The 21392-nt window shown below is 35.1% G+C and overlaps 1 protein-coding gene across 7 annotated transcripts in view; it reads right to left on the reverse strand.

Moving 5' to 3' along the window:
* LOC108737721 (rho GTPase-activating protein 100F) overlaps nucleotides 1–21392 on the reverse strand; it is a 107090-nt gene that overhangs the window by 31241 nt on the left and 54457 nt on the right. For all 7 annotated transcript variants that reach the window (XM_018470814.1, XM_018470796.1, XM_018470806.1 and 4 more), the window contains one exon: nucleotides 11059–11316. In XM_018470814.1, coding sequence (XP_018326316.1) covers nucleotides 11059–11316 — 258 coding nt within the window. The remainder of the gene's footprint in view (nucleotides 1–11058; nucleotides 11317–21392) is intronic.

A 21392-nucleotide genomic window follows, 5' to 3' on the forward strand; every position in this document is an offset into this window, starting at 1 on the left:
GTTTATTTAAATATTGTTAAAATATTGCAGTTGATTAAATAAAATTATCGAGTTTTAAAAAATTATATTTTCTGTATGTATTGCGTTCGATTAATTAGTTCATCTCGTAGTTTTTTCATCGATTATTTTACTAAATAAAAATGTGGAATATTAATAATAATATTAAAAGGTCAATCGAAAAAGTCTAAAGTGATGCACTAATAAATTAAAAAAAATTATGAGCGGCCTTTCAAAATTCCAATTTTGAGCTGAAACTTCCAGAAACCAATTACTTTTTTTGGTTTATGAAATTATACCGTAACGAGAAAAAAAATTTGAATAAAATAAATTTGGTTTTGGCAATTTGAGGCGACATCTTAAATTTTTTTTTGAACTGTCCTTTGGAGGGGTTCTTAAAACAAACACTTTTTCATTCGAGATTGAAAAAAGTAGCCGGTTTTTCTTTTTTGTACTACCCTAATATGTATACAGGTGCATTATGCAACTAAACCGAGCGGCATGACCTAGAGGTTCAGACTATTGCTTAGCATTCGGGAGGACGACGGTTCGATTCCGGGTCCGTCTGCCTTGGTTCAAGTTTTTCTGTGGTTTCCTTGGATCACCTAGGCAAATGCTGAGGCAGTTATATTCCACAGATAATCTTTCATTCTCTTCTGTCTTCATTTCGTCCGTCTCAACTTTCTCACCCAAACCACCACCCACCCATTCCCACGATTCCTGAAAGCAGGCTGAAGAGGGCCTTCCACCCTACTTTCCGGCATAGTCCGGAGGGACTGCCCGCCCACCAGCATTACTGGTTAGTGGGAATGAAACATCCAAAAGTTTTTTTTTTATGCAACTAACTATAGACCAGTTTTTTGTCGTTATCTTCTACTACAGTTAAAAAAAAAGGTAAAAAGAGACAATTGCGATTACATCTTATAAACGAAAAATGGGAACAGCTTTTTCTCAAAGCGCTAAAGGAAAATCAGTTAAACAGTTGAAGAACGCCTAATCGAATAACTGTTATTATATCCCTGCGACAGTGACGATGCACCAATCAACCTCCAAACAGTCTAATTCTGGCTGAATGAATCTAAACGTGCTTAAAGGCACGCAACTAACCAAGATGCGCCGTTCTCCTTATTTTACTCTGAAATATCAATAACACGGAACCTTTTTTAGTCTAGTTTGGTTTTATCTGTTTTACTCTTTTTGTATGCGTTGGACCCAAGAATATCAGCGTTTGTTACTAATTAACTAACTGAATGCACAATAGGAGAGATTTGTACGAAGTCTTTTGGCGATATCCAACCTGAAACTGTTGGCGTTCTATATTGTGAAGTTGTGCCTGAAATAAAGTCCCGTTTATATGTGTATTTACTAACCGCAATTTATTTAGCGTTCATTTATAGTTGAATTTCCGTAGCGGTGTTTGCATATGCAGTAGCAATAGCACCAGTAGTAGTAGCGGTGGGTACGTTCATTGTTCGACGGCGCATCTAAAAGTTAGTTAATTAAAACCATGTCATAGTATTACCGGCGGAAGCTGCAAAAACTCGAATTTATATTCGGTAGCTATGGCAAAGACGTAATTAGCTGTGGTATAGCGGCAGTTAATTAAAATCGGCCGAAAAGGTCGGGAAGCGCTGCCCTTTGTAAACGGAGCCGGACTGCAGTCAGAAAAGGGTTTGAAACCCTTTTGTTAATACCGACTGGTGCGACTATACCTACAGGTAAAAGGTACAGTAACTTGGCCCAACAAAGACCACCAAGAAAACGATTTCGCATTTTCTACTGCGTTGGACGCAGCGGTCTGTGGGGTGAATTAACGCGGATCTGAAGTTTACTGCACCATCTCTGAAGTTCGTAGTTCCACAAAATGGAAAATTTTCGTAGTGCTTCCAACTTTCTTTTTTAATGGATGTTACGTTACGTTCATCATCATCATTATAAGTTGTTCGGTCCTACGATTGGCTGGACACGTACCTCCACTCTCCTGTCTTGAGCTAATCTTCGCATTTTCTCTAGATGTACCTCTACTCCTCATCACTTTTCTTTCTACCTTTAATATGTCTCTGATAAGACCTTCATGCCTGAGAAGATATCTTAGCAACCTATCTCTCCTTTTCCTTATTGACTTCCATAGAGACCTCTGCTCTCCTATTCTTTCTAATACCTCCTTATTTCTAACTTTCTCTATCCACAGTATCCTCATCATTCGCCTGTAACATCACATTTCGAACACTTGTAACCTTTTCTTTTCCGCCGCACCCACTGTCCATGTTTCGCGCCCCTACAGTGCCGCGTTCCAAACATAGGTACACCTTTAACAACGAGCATAGAAGTGACTTTTTTTCTTGAAGGCGATCCGACCCTGCGCTATCCTCTGCTTTATATCCCTACTGCTCTTACTGTCCTGATTTATTGAACTTCCTAGATATTAAAATTAAGATTTGCAGATGATATAGCACTATTAGCATCTAGCAAGGGCGACCTAGAGATAGCTTTAAATAAAATGGAAGCGGTACTGACAGATCAGTACTGTATGAAAATAAATAAAAGTAGAACTAAAATACTGGTATGCAAGGGAAGAAAAAGTAGGGAAAGAGCGAATATAAAGATAGGAGACGAAAAATTAGAAGAAGTAACTGATTTCAGATATCTAGGAAGTCAGATAAGTCAGGACGTAAGGAGTAGTAGGGATATAAAGCAGAGGATAGCGCAGGCTCGGGTCGCCTTTAATAAAAAGAAGCCACTTCTATGCTCGCGAACGGTTAATTAAGAAATTCGAAAAAGGTTGTTAAAGGTGTATGTTTGGAGCGCGGCATTGTACGGATGCGAAACATGGACAGTGGGCGCGGCGGAAAGAAAAAGATTAGAAGCCTTCGAAATGTGGTGTTATGGGCGAATGATGAGGATATCAAGGGTAGAAAAGGTTAGAAATGAAGAGGTAATAGAAAGAATAGGAGAACAGAGGACTCTATGGAAGTTAATAGAAAATAGGCGAGATAGGTTGGTAGGACACCTTCTCAGGCATGAATGTCTACTCAGAGACATATTAGTGGCAGAAACAGGACCTAGATTAGATTACTCTTCGCAAATAGTTAAGGATGTGGGCTGTTCTAGTTTTAGGGAAATGCGAAGTTTAGCTCAGGATAGGAAAGAGTAAAGGTACGTGTCAAACCAGTCTTAGGACTGACGACCCTATTGATGATATTAAAATCAGTCACTTGTTCTAATGTTTTGTCTCCATCTTTATATTCGCTCTTTCCCTACTTTTCATACCAGTATCTTTGTTTTACTTTCATACAATACATACAATATTTAAAGCTATCTCTAACTCTTCCTTGCTAGATGCCAATACTGCTATACCACCTGCAAATCTAAGCATAGTAATGTTTTGGCCCTATATATTTATCCCTACAGTATCCCTAATATGTAGATATGTGTTTGCTGACGCTTTAATTTGAAAATTTGGATTTCGTAACCCTTCTCATCACTAATATGCTTCGTTAGTGATATAACGTAAATACGATTAGCTTTTATACTTGGACCGATAATCTACGATGGCGAGTAATGATTGATTAACGGAAGGGAGAATAAAGATCATTTATTTCCATTTGGTTAACTTCCTCTACGCTAGCGCTTTCTGACATCTGCTATAACTTCTTTTGCTGATATTTAAGCGTTCATTTTCGAGCCATTTCAGTTTAATTAACCCCAACCCCCAACGCGAACTGATAACTGAACGGACAAACCTATTCTTTTACTAATTTCGTGTTATTTTTTGTGTTATTTTATCTGATAGGTTAATTGCTAATTAATCGAAAATGTTGGAAAGAAGGCGTCTTATCTTTTAGTTTTAATACGAAATTTATTTGAAAGTTTTATGTATAATACAAATGGAAAACGAAAAATATCTATTTACTATTTTCATTTTCTGTTAAAATCATTGCCTTTTTTAAATACTAATTGGAATTCAGCATTGAAAAGTTATTGTTAGCGAACAACTGTTTATTTGTGCTGCTGGAGAGCATTTTACATAAATACTACAATGCTCAACAAATCCAATTGTGTTTATTCTTTTAATACCTATGTACTTCTAATAATACTAATGGTTAAACTATTAGAAAGTGTGCTTCATTCGTTCATACTTATCTTTGTATGTTGAAGTCTCTTTATTGCGTAATTTTTAGCATTTCATTTAATTTTTTATTACAAAGTCGCAAATGAATAACTAATAGGTACCCCAGCAAGTGGTCTTGGTAATTGTCCAAAATTGGGACTCCAGACCAAAATCCCTCCAAAAAATTTTTTTACCGATTTTCGATCATTCTACATAATAGAATTAGATATTAGAAGGTGAAGGAGGCAGTTTTTTCTGATTTTATAAATAAAAAAAGAATTTTTGAATGATAATTTTTCAAAATTGCCCCAATTCTGGATAAATTACTTGCATTCGTGATGTCATTGTTTGGCTAGGTAGGTTTATGACAGATTGGTGCCACTGGCTTAGCTGATATGTTATAGTTTTTTTATTTACAGAAAGCATTAGTTTTATTGAGCATTGAATCCTCAGAAATGACCAGAAATCGATGAAAAAATTTTTGGAGCAATTTTGGGCTGGAGCCCCAAATTTTAGGAATTGCATGAAATTCCAATATTGTACCAGGAAATGTATAAAACTAATGTATTCTGTGAATAAAATACTCTAACATATTAGCCCGCCTCCGGCAGGCAGGGACATTAAATAAACTCCAATCTGTCATAAATCTACCTAACCAAACAATGACATCACGAATGCAGGTAATTATCCAGAATTGGGGCAATTTTGGAAAAATTATAATTCAAAAAAATTTTTGAAGTGAAACTTCTTTGGGCTCGATGAGAATAAAATGCCAAGGCCATGAAACGACACGTTTTGCAGCGTTTTGTCTCACAGCCGAATGGGAAGGCGCGCATGCGCATATCGGCATTACAGTCAGCTGTTAGTGACCGGCATCTCATATATTATATGTAATTTAATGTATATTCACTATACTATAGCCATACTATATATAATTAATTTTTTGGTTATACCTGTGCAGTCATATTACAGTAAATGTTTATTTAACAACATTAAATATTTATTTAAGAGTGATTATTATTATGTATTAATTGTAATTCCTTGTAGTTATTGATAGTTTAAGGGTTTTTTAAGCACTTAACCAGATTTCGATGTAGTTACAATATCGTAACAACAGCAATTAAACAGTGCCTCCTGTTAACCTGTTCATGGTATCCAGTTGAAAGGTAAGCTTGAGAAGAACCCTACTGGTGTGCGATACTTGGCAGGTAAAAGCGTTCTGAAAATGTTAGGTTCTTTCACGTAACATAAAAGTCGAAAAGTTAAATTGTTAAGTTCCATGAACGTAAAACGTCGAGTTACGTTCGGAAACCGCATTTGAATATCTACAAACAGAATTCTTACATTTCCTTGACTAACTTGCTGATATGCGATCAGTAGAAGTTTTAAGGAATGCTCGTTCTCACACGTTTTGTATTATTCAAGTCCGTTTTTCGTCCATTTCGTTACCTTTATTGAACTACGTTTACGATTGCCGAGAACGTATTAGCGAGCTATGTTTCAGCTAATCTGGTCATTCATGGCTGTAAAATAGCTCGCGACATGCATCCGAAAAGTCACGCTAGCTAACTTTGATTGATGCCGCGTATTATTATTCCTCTGGAACGTTTAATTTCTCGTCGTTCGCGATCACTTAATGTTCATCTGGTAATGTATTTTTACCATGTCACGTCAGAAAACGTTCTACTAATTCGTTTCGTATGGCTCGACACGCGCCAAACTGATGTTGCGAAAAAATCCACCGCCACCGAAAGCAACAGCCCGTGCTTTGTTTTGTTCCAAACCACAAAAATACCGACGAGTTAACGTTTCAATCAGAAAACATTAAACGCTTTGTGGATATAAAAAGAAAATGTAAAGCAATGCGCCGTTTTATCCGTTATAAATGAAAGCACATTTGAAGCGGGCCAAAAAGAAGACCACTATAAATTTTAAAGAAATAGAATTAGGTTGGACAGGCTGTGTAATAAGTGACTTGTATTTATATTCGGTTATTTATTTAGCGGGTATCTATATACAACATAAGAATAGGGTTGTCACCCGTACTTTATTATAAAGTATTGTACTCTATTTCGACTGTGCGTACGTTATACTTTACAAGACACATAAAGTACGCAAAAATACTTTATTTAAGGCCTTAAGTAGACATCTTAATTTTGTAAGCGCTTATTCGAAATTCAAAGTATTTTTACATCAATAATATTGCACAGAAAAATGGTAAGCCATATTTACGGAACAACCTGATTTCCCAAATCTGTTTAAAGTAGTGTCACTTTTGCTGTCCGTTCCGGCCACTTCAGCATTTACGGAAAGAGTATTCTGTGTTATGAACGCAAAGTGGCAGGACGACACGAATAAAGCTTCATAAAAACTAATTAAAAATGAACTTTTTGTTTACTTAAATCTTTGTTTGCCTTGTTTAGAGACTATTAATGTATTTGGGAGTGAAAGCAATTTGTTACTGGCTGCTAGGTGTAACAAAAAATATGTTTTTAAAAACAAAAAATAAAATACTTTATTTTTATGCTGAGTACTTTTTTTTAACCTTTTAGTTAAAAAATACTTTACGTAAAGCCTGAAATAAGAACAAAGGCTTTCACGGCCGGAATCCATAGTAGAATGAAGATTCGGGCTATAGAGCCGTTGTCAACGCAGCACTACCACTGAGGATGCAGCCGCAGTAGCTGACGAAACGTCTGGACAGAATAGTTCACTTAGACGACGGCCCTATAGCCCGAATCTTCTATTCTACTATCTATTTAGGTACATTTCAGACAAATGGTCATTTAGGTCTGAGAAAATTTGCATGAGAAAATGCCTTTGTTTCAACCATTATTTCAAATTATTATGTTCAAAATCCTTGGTTTTTAAATCTAGTAATTCGATTTCAAATGAACCAGCATTGATATTAAATGGAGTAAAATTTAGTTCTTGGCTGCTTGCTTTGAGAAGATTAGCAATGAAAGCCAAGGTGGGCTTATTTATTTGGAACTGATCGAATTGTTCGTCAAAGAGATTCTTCGTTGTTTTGATCGTTTTTAAGATGTCCTAATGAGGTCGAAAATGGCATCTCTGATCTTAGTTTTCGAAGTCACATTAATGACTGACATGATTAATTACAATGAAAATAGCTATAAGTCTATCATATCACAGCTTACACCTAATTGGATGAGATTTTCTTATCAACAATGACTGATTACATTTGATACAGTGAAATAATTTTTTTTTAAAGGCGGGAAGGTTGGAGTACTAATTTATTTTAATAATTGGGTGCATCTGAAGTTCCTTGTGTTATTTGTGATAATAGATATGTGCTTTCTTATATTTTTTATGGTAATTTTAGGAATATATTTTGGTGATTATACTATCTGTTTCCCTATTGTGCATGATGTCTGTTACGTCTTTTGTATGTTCTTTTGACCGTGTTTCTGGATGTCTTCCTGTTTGTCCTATATATAGGATGCAGAGTATTCTTAAGACTTCAATGCTTAGCAAATGTACAATTTTTACTACAAGTTCTTGGCCCCCATTAGTCACTGTGAGCTCGAAATTGTTAACACTATTGCTTCGAGTGGTCGAAATTTATTTTTGTGAGCAATTTGTTTAATCACTTTCTTTGTGTTGAAAATTGTTTGAAAAATTAAATTTAAAGGAATTGTTAGTGAATAGGTATGCAACACATTGTACACTTAAGCATAAGAAATTGCTGATACTAACTACGTAATACTACATTCCCCTGTGCCGACAGCACTCATAATTTCTTTTATATTAATATTTAATATTCAGTAGATAAATTATAAATTAAGCTTTCTCGTATCAAATACTTTTTATTCACGATAAAATCTCTATAAACTACATTTCCTGGGCAACTTTACGATGAAACTATTTTGTTAATAGAAAAATTCTCGTACGAAAAAACAAGAGGTAAAAGAGTACCGCATGTAGAATTATGAACGAGCAAAAACTGCTTTTACTCTTGAAAACGTAAATACCAGTCCATGTTCGCTCGAAGGGCTTAGCTTGTACACAGCAGACGTCCATGAAACGAAACCGTTACGTCCTCTTTTGTTTTTGTTTTGTTCATCCAGATGGCTAGGCACGACTGAATATGCTTTTGCAACTAAAGCTTCTTATCATGTGCTGTTCGTAACAGACGTCGGCATTGACGGTAACAAAAAATTGCACAAATGCCCATCAAAAACGATTATAATTTCACTACGAGTAAATCCATGAAATGAAACTTTATAAGTATATCTTTGTCCATCTGTTTGATTTCGAAAATGATAGGGCATTCGTACTAAAACTTCTCATAACATCATTAATAACGTTAATGGTTTTATAGAAAGATTGTACTGATTTAAAGGAATCTTTATTTTAGTGGCCAAAACAAAACCAAATGATTTATTAGACTGTTAGATCACACCATCCTTAATGATTTTTTAATTAGTGATGAGCAAAATTGGTTTTGGTCTTGCGAAACTGCAAGACCATTACCGAGACTGTTTTTATACTGGTAAGACCAAGACTAAGACTAAAACCAAGATCGAATATGCAAAACCAAGACCAAATACGTAAAACTAAACGAATAGTTATTACTTCAGGGGAATTTATGAGTTAAACTATTTGAGGCAATTTTAACAAATTCTTTTCTTGGAACAAAACATTTTTAGTATTTGAAATTTTCACTTTGTTTTACTAGAATTTAACACTAAATATAAAAAGAAAACTATACCGCTATTTGAAAAAAGGGATCTACGGAAATGTCTCTCGGAGGAAGTGTTCTTTGTTCTCGTCTGGATATCACATGGTTGAAATATAGAGACAAACTAATTTTTTCTATTTTTTTTTTACTTTTTTTAAGTACCTTGTACTGTTTTGTTTACTAATGCTTTGGAAGAAGGGTCGATTTACACATTGAAGGAAGGATATGTTGTTGAGTTTTCGCAACCCTCACAATTATCGATACTATTTTCTTTAGAAGTCATGACACGCTCGCACGTTCGAAAATTTCAGTATTTAAGAAAATTATTGTGTCGATAAATAAAAACCTTTGTGTCTAGAAGAATTATTCAAAACCCCGGCGGGGGTGTGATAACAGCAACAATTTTTCCCTTATTAATTTTAGGTAGGTAGTGTGTAGTGGGTAAAAATTCAGAAATCAATTTTTAGAATAATATTTCATATTAAACTAACTCACTTCTAAAGTATGTCTAAATTGTATGTATGTTCAAAAAAAAAAGGGTAAGTATCGGATTAAATGAGCAAGACGAAGACCAAGACCGAGACTGTATCAACAAGAACAAGATCAAGACTAATACTAGAAGTATTTGAGCAAAACCAAGACCACAACCAAGATCGAATAAGCAAGACCAAGCCCAAGACTGTCCCAGCCTTGGTATTGGTCTCGGTCTTACCTATTCGATCTTGGTTGTACTCTTGGTCTTGCTCAAATACTTGTACCTTTGCTCATCACTATTCTTAATACAGACATGTTTTCTTACACCTATACTACAGTATAGGGTGGTAGGATAGATAGACATTCACAATAAGTTTAAAAGTGGGAACCAATTCCTTTCAGTTTGGTTGTTTAGAATAACATTAATTTTATCTATTAATTATTTTCTAGACATTTAGGTAAACTAATAAAGCAAGTGTTAGTAGGAACTTTCAGTGTATATATACTTGTATGTGTACTTGGTAATTGCTGACTGCTGATTTTGACATAATGTTTCACAGAATATTGTTAAAAATTAATAAAAACTGTCAGACGTCCCAACGGCAGTGATTTCTGCCACACGCTTCAAACTTGGCAAAAAAAGAATCGTAGTTTTACTTATATTTTAAGTCTTCATTTTCAAATATGATACTTACGAACTATTTCAGTATTTTTGATAAGCAGTCAGACAAATTGTTGGGGCCCAACATCCCCCAGACACAATTAAATTGTCGCTGTAGGAGTAAGCGCAAAGATGACTATAACACAGCGACATTTTAATTGCGTCTGGGTGATGTTTAGCCCCTGCTTTCTGCTTTCAAAAAGTATTGAAATAGTTCCTTAAGTATCACATTTAAAAATAAAGACTAAGACTATAATTAAAATTACAAACTGTGAAGCGTCTGACAGAAATTACCGCCGATAGGAAGTGTCTGGCAGTGTTAATTATTCATTTTTAACAAAATTCGATGAAACGTTATATAAAAATCAGTAGTTACTCAGATTTTAAGAAAAGCGAGTAATATTTTTAAGTATCTTTAACACCTGATATCTGCAAATTGTAGAACTTTTCATTGCAACTAGTAGCGAATATAGGGACAAAAACAAGTTGTAGTGAAAATTAATATAATATTGTAATTACTTTTCCTACAAACTGTTTGTCTTTCTACTACAACGTTAAAGAATATGTACTGCAAATTCCTCTTAAAAATTACTTTTCATTGTAGCATATCTCTATACAATAATTAAAAAAATATACAAAATTGTAGCATATTTGTACTGAAACGCAAATAAATATTCAATAAAAATTGCTACATTTTATCTTTATAACTTATTTAATCTTATTACATTTTGTAATGAAATTGACGAAGTTGTAAATATTTCATTCAAATTGTAAGGAATTCGTCTGTCGATATTTCTCCTACAATTTACCACTATAATTTTATAGTCAAATTTAAGTTTAGCATTAGTTAACCTTACTACAAATTTGAGTTGCATTTTCTACAAAACGCCCTCTACAACGTTATAGTAATTTTTCTTACAGCATTTTTCTGTGTGGTAGTAACTGATTTCTTTGGCTGCATGGAATTTCTAAACTTTCATAAAAAGAAAGTGTTTTTACATTCTTTTTTTGTCGTGAAGTTTTTTTTTTCGTTTTTGGCCACGGAAGGCAAAGATTTGCTCACTTATATACGTATATGTTTAGTTAATTTGCTAGTAAAATAAGAATAGTTACCTTAAGGCAACCACTGTTGTATACGGCAGATTCGAGGGCTATCCGTGATATGAAAACGCCGTCGTTCCTGTCGATGCCGTTGCCTTCCCGAATGTAAAGTCCCAACGTTTGACCCGGACGTTTTACAATTTCGACAAATTGTACCGTGTGTTTGGCATCCTGCATCGCCAGGAAGCGTTTCGCTGCTTCCCCCGCTGCCCTGCCCAGTTGACGGGAGTCCAGGATGCGAACTATCATCTCACCCCTTCTCTCCACGGCCTGGAATAATTAAAATAATATATAAAACACTTGCTATTCCCACTAGCTATTTGTTATTACTGCAAACTCAGTTATTTTATGTAAAAGTAACAGAAACAGTAATACACTGTGTAAAGATAGCCCATGTAACGGAAATATATTTTTTGGTAGAAGTCTATCATTTTTTAGGAAAACTAAAGGAACTTTACAATAATATGGTAATTGTTTATCTATTAGCTTTTAATATATACAACAAAATTTTAACTAATGAAAAGAAAGACAGGGGTGAAAGTTTAGTATGCTTAGATTTGCAGATGATCCAGGAAGGAGGAGTTTGAGATAACTGAAATAAAATGGATGCGGTATAGACAAAACAGTATTGTATGAAAATAAACAAAAAAATTAAATTAGTAAAATACTGGTATGCAAGGGATAAAAAAGTAGGGAAAGAGCAAATATAAAGATAGGAAACGAAAAATAAGAAGATGTGGCTGATTTTCGGTATTTAGAAAGTCAGACAAGTCAGGACGAAAGGAGCAGTAGGGATATAAAGCAGATGACAGTGCCGGCTCGAGTAGCCTTCAATAAAAAAAGTCAGTTCTATGCTCACGAACGATCAATTTAGAAATTCAAGAAAGGTTGTTACAGGTGCATGTTAGGAGCGCGGCGCTGTACGGGTGCGAAACGTGGAGGGTATGCGGGGTGTGGGGGGAAGAAAAAGCTAGAAGCGTTCGAAATGTTGTTTTACAGGCGAATAATGAGAATACCGTTGATAAAGAAGATTAGAAATGAAGTAATATTAAAAAGAATAGGAACACAGAGGACTTTATGGAAGTCAATAAAAAATAGGAGGTATAAGTTGATATGACACCTTTTCAGGCATTAAGGTCTAGTCAGAGACATATTGAAAGCAGAAACAGGAGTTAGGAGAGTTAGACTATATTACTGTTCGCAAATAGTTAAGGATGTGGGATGTTCTAGTTTTAGAGAAATGCAAAGGTTAGCTCAGGATAGGAATGAGTGGAGGTGGGTGCCCAACCAGTCTGAGGACTGACGACCTTATAATGATGAGTGAATTCTTCTGGAATATTTAAACAACATATTGGAGCCGGAAATGAAATATTTTTAAAAAGGTTTTTTTTGTAACAAATTCACTAAGTTTTTGTTTTCAGTAACGATCTAGCTTAATTTTTGTCTGGAGGGTTAGGTTAGGTCGTATTAGACTACCGCTGAGAACATTGAGTCACGTTGTTTTATGGTTAACATGGCAGAACGTGTACTAAAAGATAGTACTGGGGGGTTCAGATGTTGTGAAACATACTTATTGGCATAAAATGTAACATAAAACAAGGTAGAAAATTTTACCACTTTAATAAAATCCTAACCAATTTCAGCCACACGGTCATTATCAAGGGTCGAAAGTAAATCTATATAATATTATAATATTAAATAATATAATACTAAATGTCTAAAACAAATGCGAAAAAATATATAGATACTTACTCCTAATGACATATTTTTAATTAAAAGATTAATTTTAAGTTTTTCAGTTAAAAATTGTTTGTTGTCTTATTTAAAAGCTCAGAAAGCTTTACAGAGTCTTATCTTAGAAAGTTGTACTTCTTTATTTCATTTGGTATCGGGGAGTCAGACTATCACTAAGTACAATTATATAAATCCTTACTTTGGGAAAGACCTTTGTAAATTTTCTTCAAAGTGGAATAAACACTGTTACAAATTTTGAAAAATCATTTCTTATTAAGTACTTAAAAGCAAAGAAAAACATTAGTCCATGGTGCGTATTAGAATGCATGCTGATTAGCTTTTACTGTTTGTTTTCAAGAGTAACTGAGTATATAATTTATACACCACTGATTTATTCACCGCTGATGATAATTACCATTCTCCTAAAAATAGACTTGCCTTGGAAAAATTACGGAAAGGAAATGAATTCTTAAATTCCTCTATCAATTCCTTCACGTGAAAAGGTAATAAAGTACCTATCTGAAAGAGAGAAACTGTTTAAAACAGAAAAGAATGAAAGAGCGCGGCAAATATTTTACGAAAACATATTCACCGTCAGAAAGAGATGGAGTTCGTTGCCCTTAATGAGGCGTCGGTAGACTAATATTAGAAAGAAGAAGAAGAATAAGAAGAAAATGACGGTGATGATGAAGAAGAATAGGTATTCCAAAACGACCACTCGATAAAATCTTTAGCGTAGTATCGGAAACGTTTCTCTTTAATTAATGTGACTAACGTAGAAAGCTGGGAGCTCGCCTTGGGTAGATGTATGCTAACCGGTAACCGACAGCCGTCAGGAGGTAAGGGGATTAGTTTCAAACCCCCCTTTAATTACAGGAGACAGTTTGAAAAGCAGCACTTCCTTCAAGGAAAATATACTCTTGGCAGTGATTTTTCTCTTCGGCGGCGAGACGCGCTGCTGCATCTTATTCTACTTCTTGTGTTCGTCGTCTTCTTCATCGCCCTTCCAAAATCTTGCTTCGATTAAATTCTATCTTCTCTAGAAGTAGTGAACGTCATTCTCTCGAACCTGAATTTTCTAATTACGTACGAGTCTAATTGGTCGAGATTTGTAAAAACAGACGGAGATGGAGTCAGAACTTAGTAGAAAAGATGGGGTGAAATAAGGAATATTAACAGGTGTCTCGAATCTAATAGACTTACAGTTTTCATTGCTCGAGTTTTCTTCTTTTAAAAAGGTACTCGCATACTTAGCACTGTCAGCTCTCTTTAAGGAAAGAAAGGAATTTTATTTTTAATGTTTTGTATTTACGTATATGATATAAGAAAATTGATTGGAGTACTGTGGAACTTATATTACTAAATAAACACAGTAAAAGTTCCCTATTCGCGGGTGAAAAAATTGCAACCCAGATCCTGTATTCGCGGTTAAAAATTTCATTATTCGCGGTTGCAATCGGTAAACAGAATTGAACTTTCTGGATTTCTATTCTGAACATTGTGATTTAACGCTACGAGATAAATATCCGATTTTTTGTATTGTAATAGACATAGAGAGGTTCACACTAACTCGATACCTTTTTGGTTTTCAATAATATGGTCATTACAAGCTTTTATAACTGCTTAAAGTTGATGCTTCTTGTAGGTCACGTATTTTCAAGAGAAATTAATAAATTAAAAAATCGGTTGTCTGTAAAGTCGGTTTACTGACGATAGTTGAACGTGACAACGTCATAAGAAAATACTGATGGAATGGTTTCATTTTTCAAAAGAAAATTTTAATTTTATTTGTTTAATAGATATTTTGTATGGATATAGAGGAGGTAAATGTAAATGTATTATTGTATAGCAGCTGTCCACGCGGACGCATCGCTTACTCAAATAGGAGAGAGACAGATGTCGAACGCTGCCGAACGCGGAGGCCGATCTTTATCGCTCGTTCCGCGCTCTCGCTTGCACTTCAAGCCTTAAATGGAACGCCTCAGAGCGAGGTAACGCCGCATGAGTCATGTTTTTCCGTGCGTGGAGCCGGCTCCATCGAATTATAAGACGTTGTCACGTCAAAAATGGCCCTCGATAAGCTTTAGAATAAAGCTTTATCCATCTTACTACAAAATTTCAAACCTCTGGTCAAAAGATTAAACTCATGATATCTAGAACTGATAAGCACGTTCTTACTCAACGGCGCATGTACTACTGAATCTCCTTAATGTATCAGCATCTTTTAAGTATGTACGTGCCGAGGCAGCTAAAATATGTTACCGAGTAAACAAAAAAGGATTCGGTATTATTTTTTTTTAGGTACTGTTGACTCGTGCCGACGTAACTTTTATAAAAGATGTAACCGAATGGACTAATTCAAAATTCAAAACAAGAAAAAATCACCAAATTTTTTAAACCCTTGTCTAAAGCTGATTATAACGATTAATTTTAATTGCGAATTTCTCAATAAATTGATTTTATTCTGATACATATTGGTTTTATTGTGGAACCTTAGAACGTATCTCCTGTGATTCCATACTAATTACCACTCCATATCCACGGTTTTTGCATTCGCGGCATATTTATGGAACGTATACCTCGCGATTAAAAAGAGCTTTTACTGTATTAAAATATCCGAAATTCCACAAACCGTTTAGTTACTTAAGACGCGTTTTGACACCCAAGGTACCATCCTCAGTTAGATTGTACCGATTAATGTCTCTTGATATACTTATTTGAGCCTCTACTTACTGCTTATCTTTCAAAAAACTGAACAAGAAGTTAACGCCTGTGTAATTGTGTTACAATAGAATTCTTTTTTGTAGCATCATTATATAAATAAAAGTTGTTTTGTTCTAGTATCCGTCATGTTTCATGAATTCCGGCCGCGGAGCCCTTCGTTTTATGATGGCATCAGAAAAAGAGTACTTCTTATGGTAGCTAAGGTAAGCTGTTACATTAAATCTCACATAATTTTAAGTGAATCTAGTTGTGGATGTACATATGTATACAGAGTGTAATAGAATTATGTGCTGAGCTTGAAGAAGGTGATAGAACAGTATAAAAAGGGTAGTGGAAAGTACTGGTAAATTCAGTTCCGGCCCTGGTACGAAAATACGGTTCGTAACGCTGCAATCAATCAGCTGGTGATTACCAGTATCAGTCTAGTATTTGTTTTGTATTTTTTTGCTCATATGTATTGTTTATTTGTTAGGTTGGATTAAATGTGATACAGGGTATTTATGTTAAAAGGCAATCTCTAGTAGCTGTTTATTTTTTTAACCTTGTACAGTTCAAAAAACTAATTCAGTAATACATCACCGATTAATAGTGTAGGCCAGTCATTGTAGAACAGTTATTGTTAGAATAATGTGACATGATACCTATTTATGGGTTTGAACCATATTACTGCTATAGAAACTAAATCTTCCATTTCAAAGAAGACAATTCCACAAAATAGTACACGCGAAATAGCATTTAAAGGAACAGTTGCTGCATCCTTATTATTTGCAGCGAGTGCAACTATTGCTTGAAACTGATTTTCAATGTGCTGCCTGTAATGTACTCATTTAATTTATTTAGTCTCAACATTACAGTCTATTTCAATTTGTTTGAATTGTGACCTTGAAGAAATCTGCGCGAAGATGGAAAGAATAATACACACCAGGCGTGAGCAAGACAAAAATAGTTGGAACAAGCATGAACGAGCAGAGCTCTCGATGGGCGGTCTTAGGAGATCGGCTAGAACTGTACAGTACTAGACGGAAATATTTAGCAATTTCTTAATACAAAAATGTATATAAATTAACAATAGAAAACAAAGCAAAAGTTTTATAGGTGTGTAGAGCGTTAGGTTAATTCACTTGTTATTGTTTTTGGCTAAATATGCTTTTTAATAAAGCATTTTCTTAAATTTTAACGAATCAGTTTAAATAATTTTGCAAATGGTACTGTACACTTTTGTCTAGCTCTCGCTCGATGATCGGTGAAGAAATGAGCTCCGCAGACAAATATGATTGAATTTGGAATTATGCTATGGTGCATCCTAATAAAAGGAAGGGGCATATCTCTAACTTATTGAAACGAACAGTACCAGTTGTTGTTTACATTCGATAATCGGCAATGTTTACTTCTCCATCCATGTAGCTGTAGAGATTTTATCTATTCAGTATTAGACACTTATATTGCCAATTCACGCACAGGACCGGATTCGGATTGTAAAATATTGTGACTTTCTTAAAAAAAAATTGCCCTTAACCACGTTGTTGAACCCACATGCGATTATTTATTGAATCTAGTTTACACCACCCAAAATTCGGCACTTATTTCTATTACACTCTGTATACTGTACAGCCATAAACTTCCAGTAGTTTTGCTAAATTACTAATCAAGAATTTACAATGTTCTAAAATGGTTGAAAATTAATAACTAATTTTATTCAATTGAAACGGAAAAACGATTGTTAAATGAAAATACATCGAAATAATTTGCAAATGTTGATTGTCGTGTTAAAACATAGCAGTGGTTAATTAATAAGCGTGCTTGATGGAAAATTACCAACAACTTCAACTTCTCGTTTCGTTTAGATTTAAAGACAGTTATAAACGGGCACTTTTATGAAACAGGAAAGTAGCGGTGGCTTGCGCTACAGGGGTGTAAATTATAGACATAAATATGCATCACTGGAAAATTGCAGACTTATGTCGTCAACGGTTGCAAACCTCATTATATGCAATAAGTATTCCGTTCTTATGTATATACGTACGTATTTACAACGTTGACTTCAACATGTCATTAGACACCATGTAAAATAAGAAGTTCCATCAGCTTGTTTCAAATTTCACACTCTGTTATGACAATAAGTCAATTATAATTAAATTTTATTTATTCTATTTTTAACTGATATGGATTCAAGATATACTGGTATGCAGGGGAAGAAAGAGTAGGGAAAGAGCGAATATAAAGATAGGAGACGAAAAATTAGAAGAAGTGGCTGATTTTAGATAACTAGGAAGTCAGATAAGTCAGGATGGAAGAAGTAGTAGGGATATAAAGCAGAGGATTGCGCAGGGTCGTGTCGCCTTTAATAAAAAGAAGTCACTTCTATGCTCGCGAACGGTTAATTTAGAAATTCGAAAAAGGTTGTTAAAGGTGTATGTTTGGAGCACGGCATTGTACGGCTGTGAAACATGGACACTGGGCGCGGCGGAAAAGAAAAGGTTAGAAGCGTTCGAAATGTGGTGTTATAGGCGGATGATGAGGATATCGTGGGTAGAAACGGTTAGAAATGAAGAGGTATTGGAAAGAATAGGAGAACAGAGGACTCTATAGAAGTCAATAAAAAATAGGCGAGATGGGTTGGTAGGACACCTTTTTAAGCATGAAGGTCTAGTCAGAGACATATTAGAGGCAGAAATAGGAGTTAGGAGGTATAGAAGTAGACCTAGATTAGATTATTGGTCGCAAATAGTTAAGGATGTAGGATGTTCTAGTTTTAGGGAAATGCGTTTAGCTCAGGATAGGAAAGAGTGGAGGTACATGTCCAACCAGTCTTAGGACTGACGACCTTATGATGATGATGATAGATTCAAGAATAATATACTTCGGATAGTAAGATTTAAATAGGAAAATATGATTTCATATAATTCATTTTCCTTGTGGACTAACATACAGAAACATGCTTATAATAAAGCAAAGATAGATGAAAATGAAACTATTATATAACTAACGATTAAAACGACTTTCAGTCTGAAGTGTATGGAAAGTTCACTAAATTATCCTTTAATTATTTATTATCAGACGCATTATTGATGGTTACATTTACGCTAATTATGTAGTAACTATACAACATTAATTTTCCAAGACAATTTCCTTCTCCGCGATTACATAAAAGTTATGAATATTTTTAATAAATAAGTAATAAACTTTCATATTCGTCACTACTTCATGTACCCCAGAGACCCCATTTGGCCGCAGAATTGCCCCTGATGCGAGTTAGGTTTTTAAGATGTCTCAATCTCAAAATCCAATGAATACAATTTTTGACCTTTGACCGTAAGTGCAAATAAAAGGACAAAATAGCTTATAAAAGAGTAATTTCCGACATATCTTTTATCGCTCAATTAGAACTTGGTCATAAAATTGTCCCAGAATAAGGGTCGACAAACCACTGCTCTTTCAAGAGACAATTGCGACTCTTCAGGTTCCCTTAAAAAAATTAAAAGCTTAAGCGGAACAGATAGACACGCAGCGCACGTGTACATCTAAAACAAGACTGACGTCACAGTGTAACTGAACGAACTAAGTCAGAAGCTTCAAGGAAAAGGAAACACTTTATTTTCATAGCTGGAAGAAATAGTTGGTTTTGAAAATTAAATGCTTCTTTTGGCAGAAGATATGGAGTGGACATATTATTACATTTTCAGCGTTCAACGTTAAGGAATCATCGGGATGGAAACAGTTCTTCTATTGACACTGATAGGTACTTCACAAGAACGATCAAAATAGTGACGCATGTCTTTGCTGAATGATTTGATCTGTTTAAAATAAATAACAGGTCAATTGAAAAGTCCCCGGCCTAAAATAGTAAAACACATTGTTTTTGCAAAATTCGTTTTTTTTATTCAACATAATTCCCTTCAAGGGTGATACACTGATTATAGAGATCCTCCAACTTTTCGATACCATTTTTGTAGTACGATTTGTCCTTTGCTTCAAAATAGGCCCCAGTTTCGGCGATCACCTCTTCATTCGACGAAAATTTTTTCTCAACGAGCATTCTTTTGAGATCTGAGAACAGGAAGTAGTCGCTGGGGGCCAGATCTGGAGAATACGGTGGATGCGGAAGCAATTCGAAGCCCAATTCATGAATTTTTGCCATCGTTTTCACTGACTTGTGAGACGGTGCATTGTCTTGGTGAAGCAGGACTTTCTTTTTCTGCAAATGCGGTCGTTTCTCGGCGATTTCGTCCTTCAAACGGTCCAATAACGCTATGTAATAGTCGCTGTTGATGGTCCTTCCTTTTTCAAGGTAGTCAATGAAAATTATTCCACGCGCATCCCAAAATACAGACGCCATAACCTTGCCAGCCGACTGTTGCGTTTTTGCACGCTTTGGAGCGGGTTCATCGTGTGCAGTCCACTCCGATGACTGTCGATTGGACTTCGGAGTGAAATGATGGAGCCATGTTTCATCCATTGTCACATATCGACGCAAAAACTCGGGTTTATTACGCGTGATCATCTTCAAACACTGCTCTGAATCATCAACTCGTCGTTGTTTTTGGTCAAAAGTGAGCTCGCGCGGCACCCACTTTGCACAGAGCTTTCTCATACCCAAATATTCGTGAATGATGTGATGTATACGTTCCGTTGATATCTGTAGAGTGTCTGCTATTTCATTCAATTTCAATTTACGGTCATTCAAAATCATTTTGTGGATTTTTTTAATGTTTTCGTCCGTAACAGCCTCTTTTGGGCGTCCACTGCGTTCACCGTCTTCGGTGCTCATTTCACCACGTCTAAACTTAGCATACCAATCCTTGATGGTTGATTTTCCTGGGGCAGTGTCCGGAAATTCGTTATCAAGCCAAGTTTTTGCTTCAACTGTATTTTTTCCCTTCAAAAAGCAATATTTTATCAACACGCGAAATTCCTTTTTATCCATTTTTTTCACAATAACAAAAGTTGCTTCACTAAAAATGCTATAATTCACAAACTAATGATCCGACAGCCGTCAAATTTATAGACGCGTCTTTTGAAGGTTAGGACTAACTGAAAATCATATGGATTTAGTTCTGGTGCCGCCATCTATGTGTCAGGCCGGGGACTTTTCAATTGACCCTAGTAACCCTACCTTGGCATTCATTGCGAATACTGTGAAAGAACTAAATTTTAATCCATTTAATATTAATGCTGGTTAATCGAAAATGCAATTACTGGATTTAAAAAGCAATGATTCGTGGAGTTCGGAATTTAATCCGAGTCTTAAGTAGAAGCTGAGAAGAGCTGGAAAGGCAGAAATGTCTTTTGATAGTAGCATAAGTGGACAGCTCTTAAAGAGATGTCTAAGTTCTTCTGGAACGCTATGACCAAATAAAAATGGCTTTTGGTGTGCTGACATCCTTGTGCCAACATATTCCTGCGGCCAATTCTTCTATGAACCATTAAAAAAGAACAAGCAAAGAAGCCAAAAAACTAATCAAAATTTAGAGTCAAGTCTTAAACTAAAAACTACTAATTATGTGCTGGACTTTCTAGAGAAATGCAAGGTCACTGTCCGCATTTACTTTTTGACATAATTTCAGCATTGTTTAGCACAATACCATATATATTGTAACATAGTAATAACATAAATGTATTTTATTTATTTACCACTTCTTTATGCGATACCAATTTGAAATAAAATTCGCTGACCCCTGATGTATTGATACGAATATTTAATAATTAATAGTATAATAGTTTTGTGAGAGGAATATCCTATATTTTGTATATTATATCATTATTACTAACAACTGTTTAAGTGTTTGGTTAGTAATTTGCCGAATCGACTACACGTGGATCGCTTATTTGTTCTCATAAGCACGCTATTCGTTATGTGCACGTTGACGCCAGCGCCTGAAGTGTCAACG

This window comes from Agrilus planipennis, unplaced genomic scaffold (genome assembly GCF_000699045.2).
Source record: "Agrilus planipennis isolate EAB-ADULT unplaced genomic scaffold, Apla_2.0 scaffold14, whole genome shotgun sequence".
Taxonomy (NCBI): domain Eukaryota; kingdom Metazoa; phylum Arthropoda; class Insecta; order Coleoptera; family Buprestidae; genus Agrilus; species Agrilus planipennis.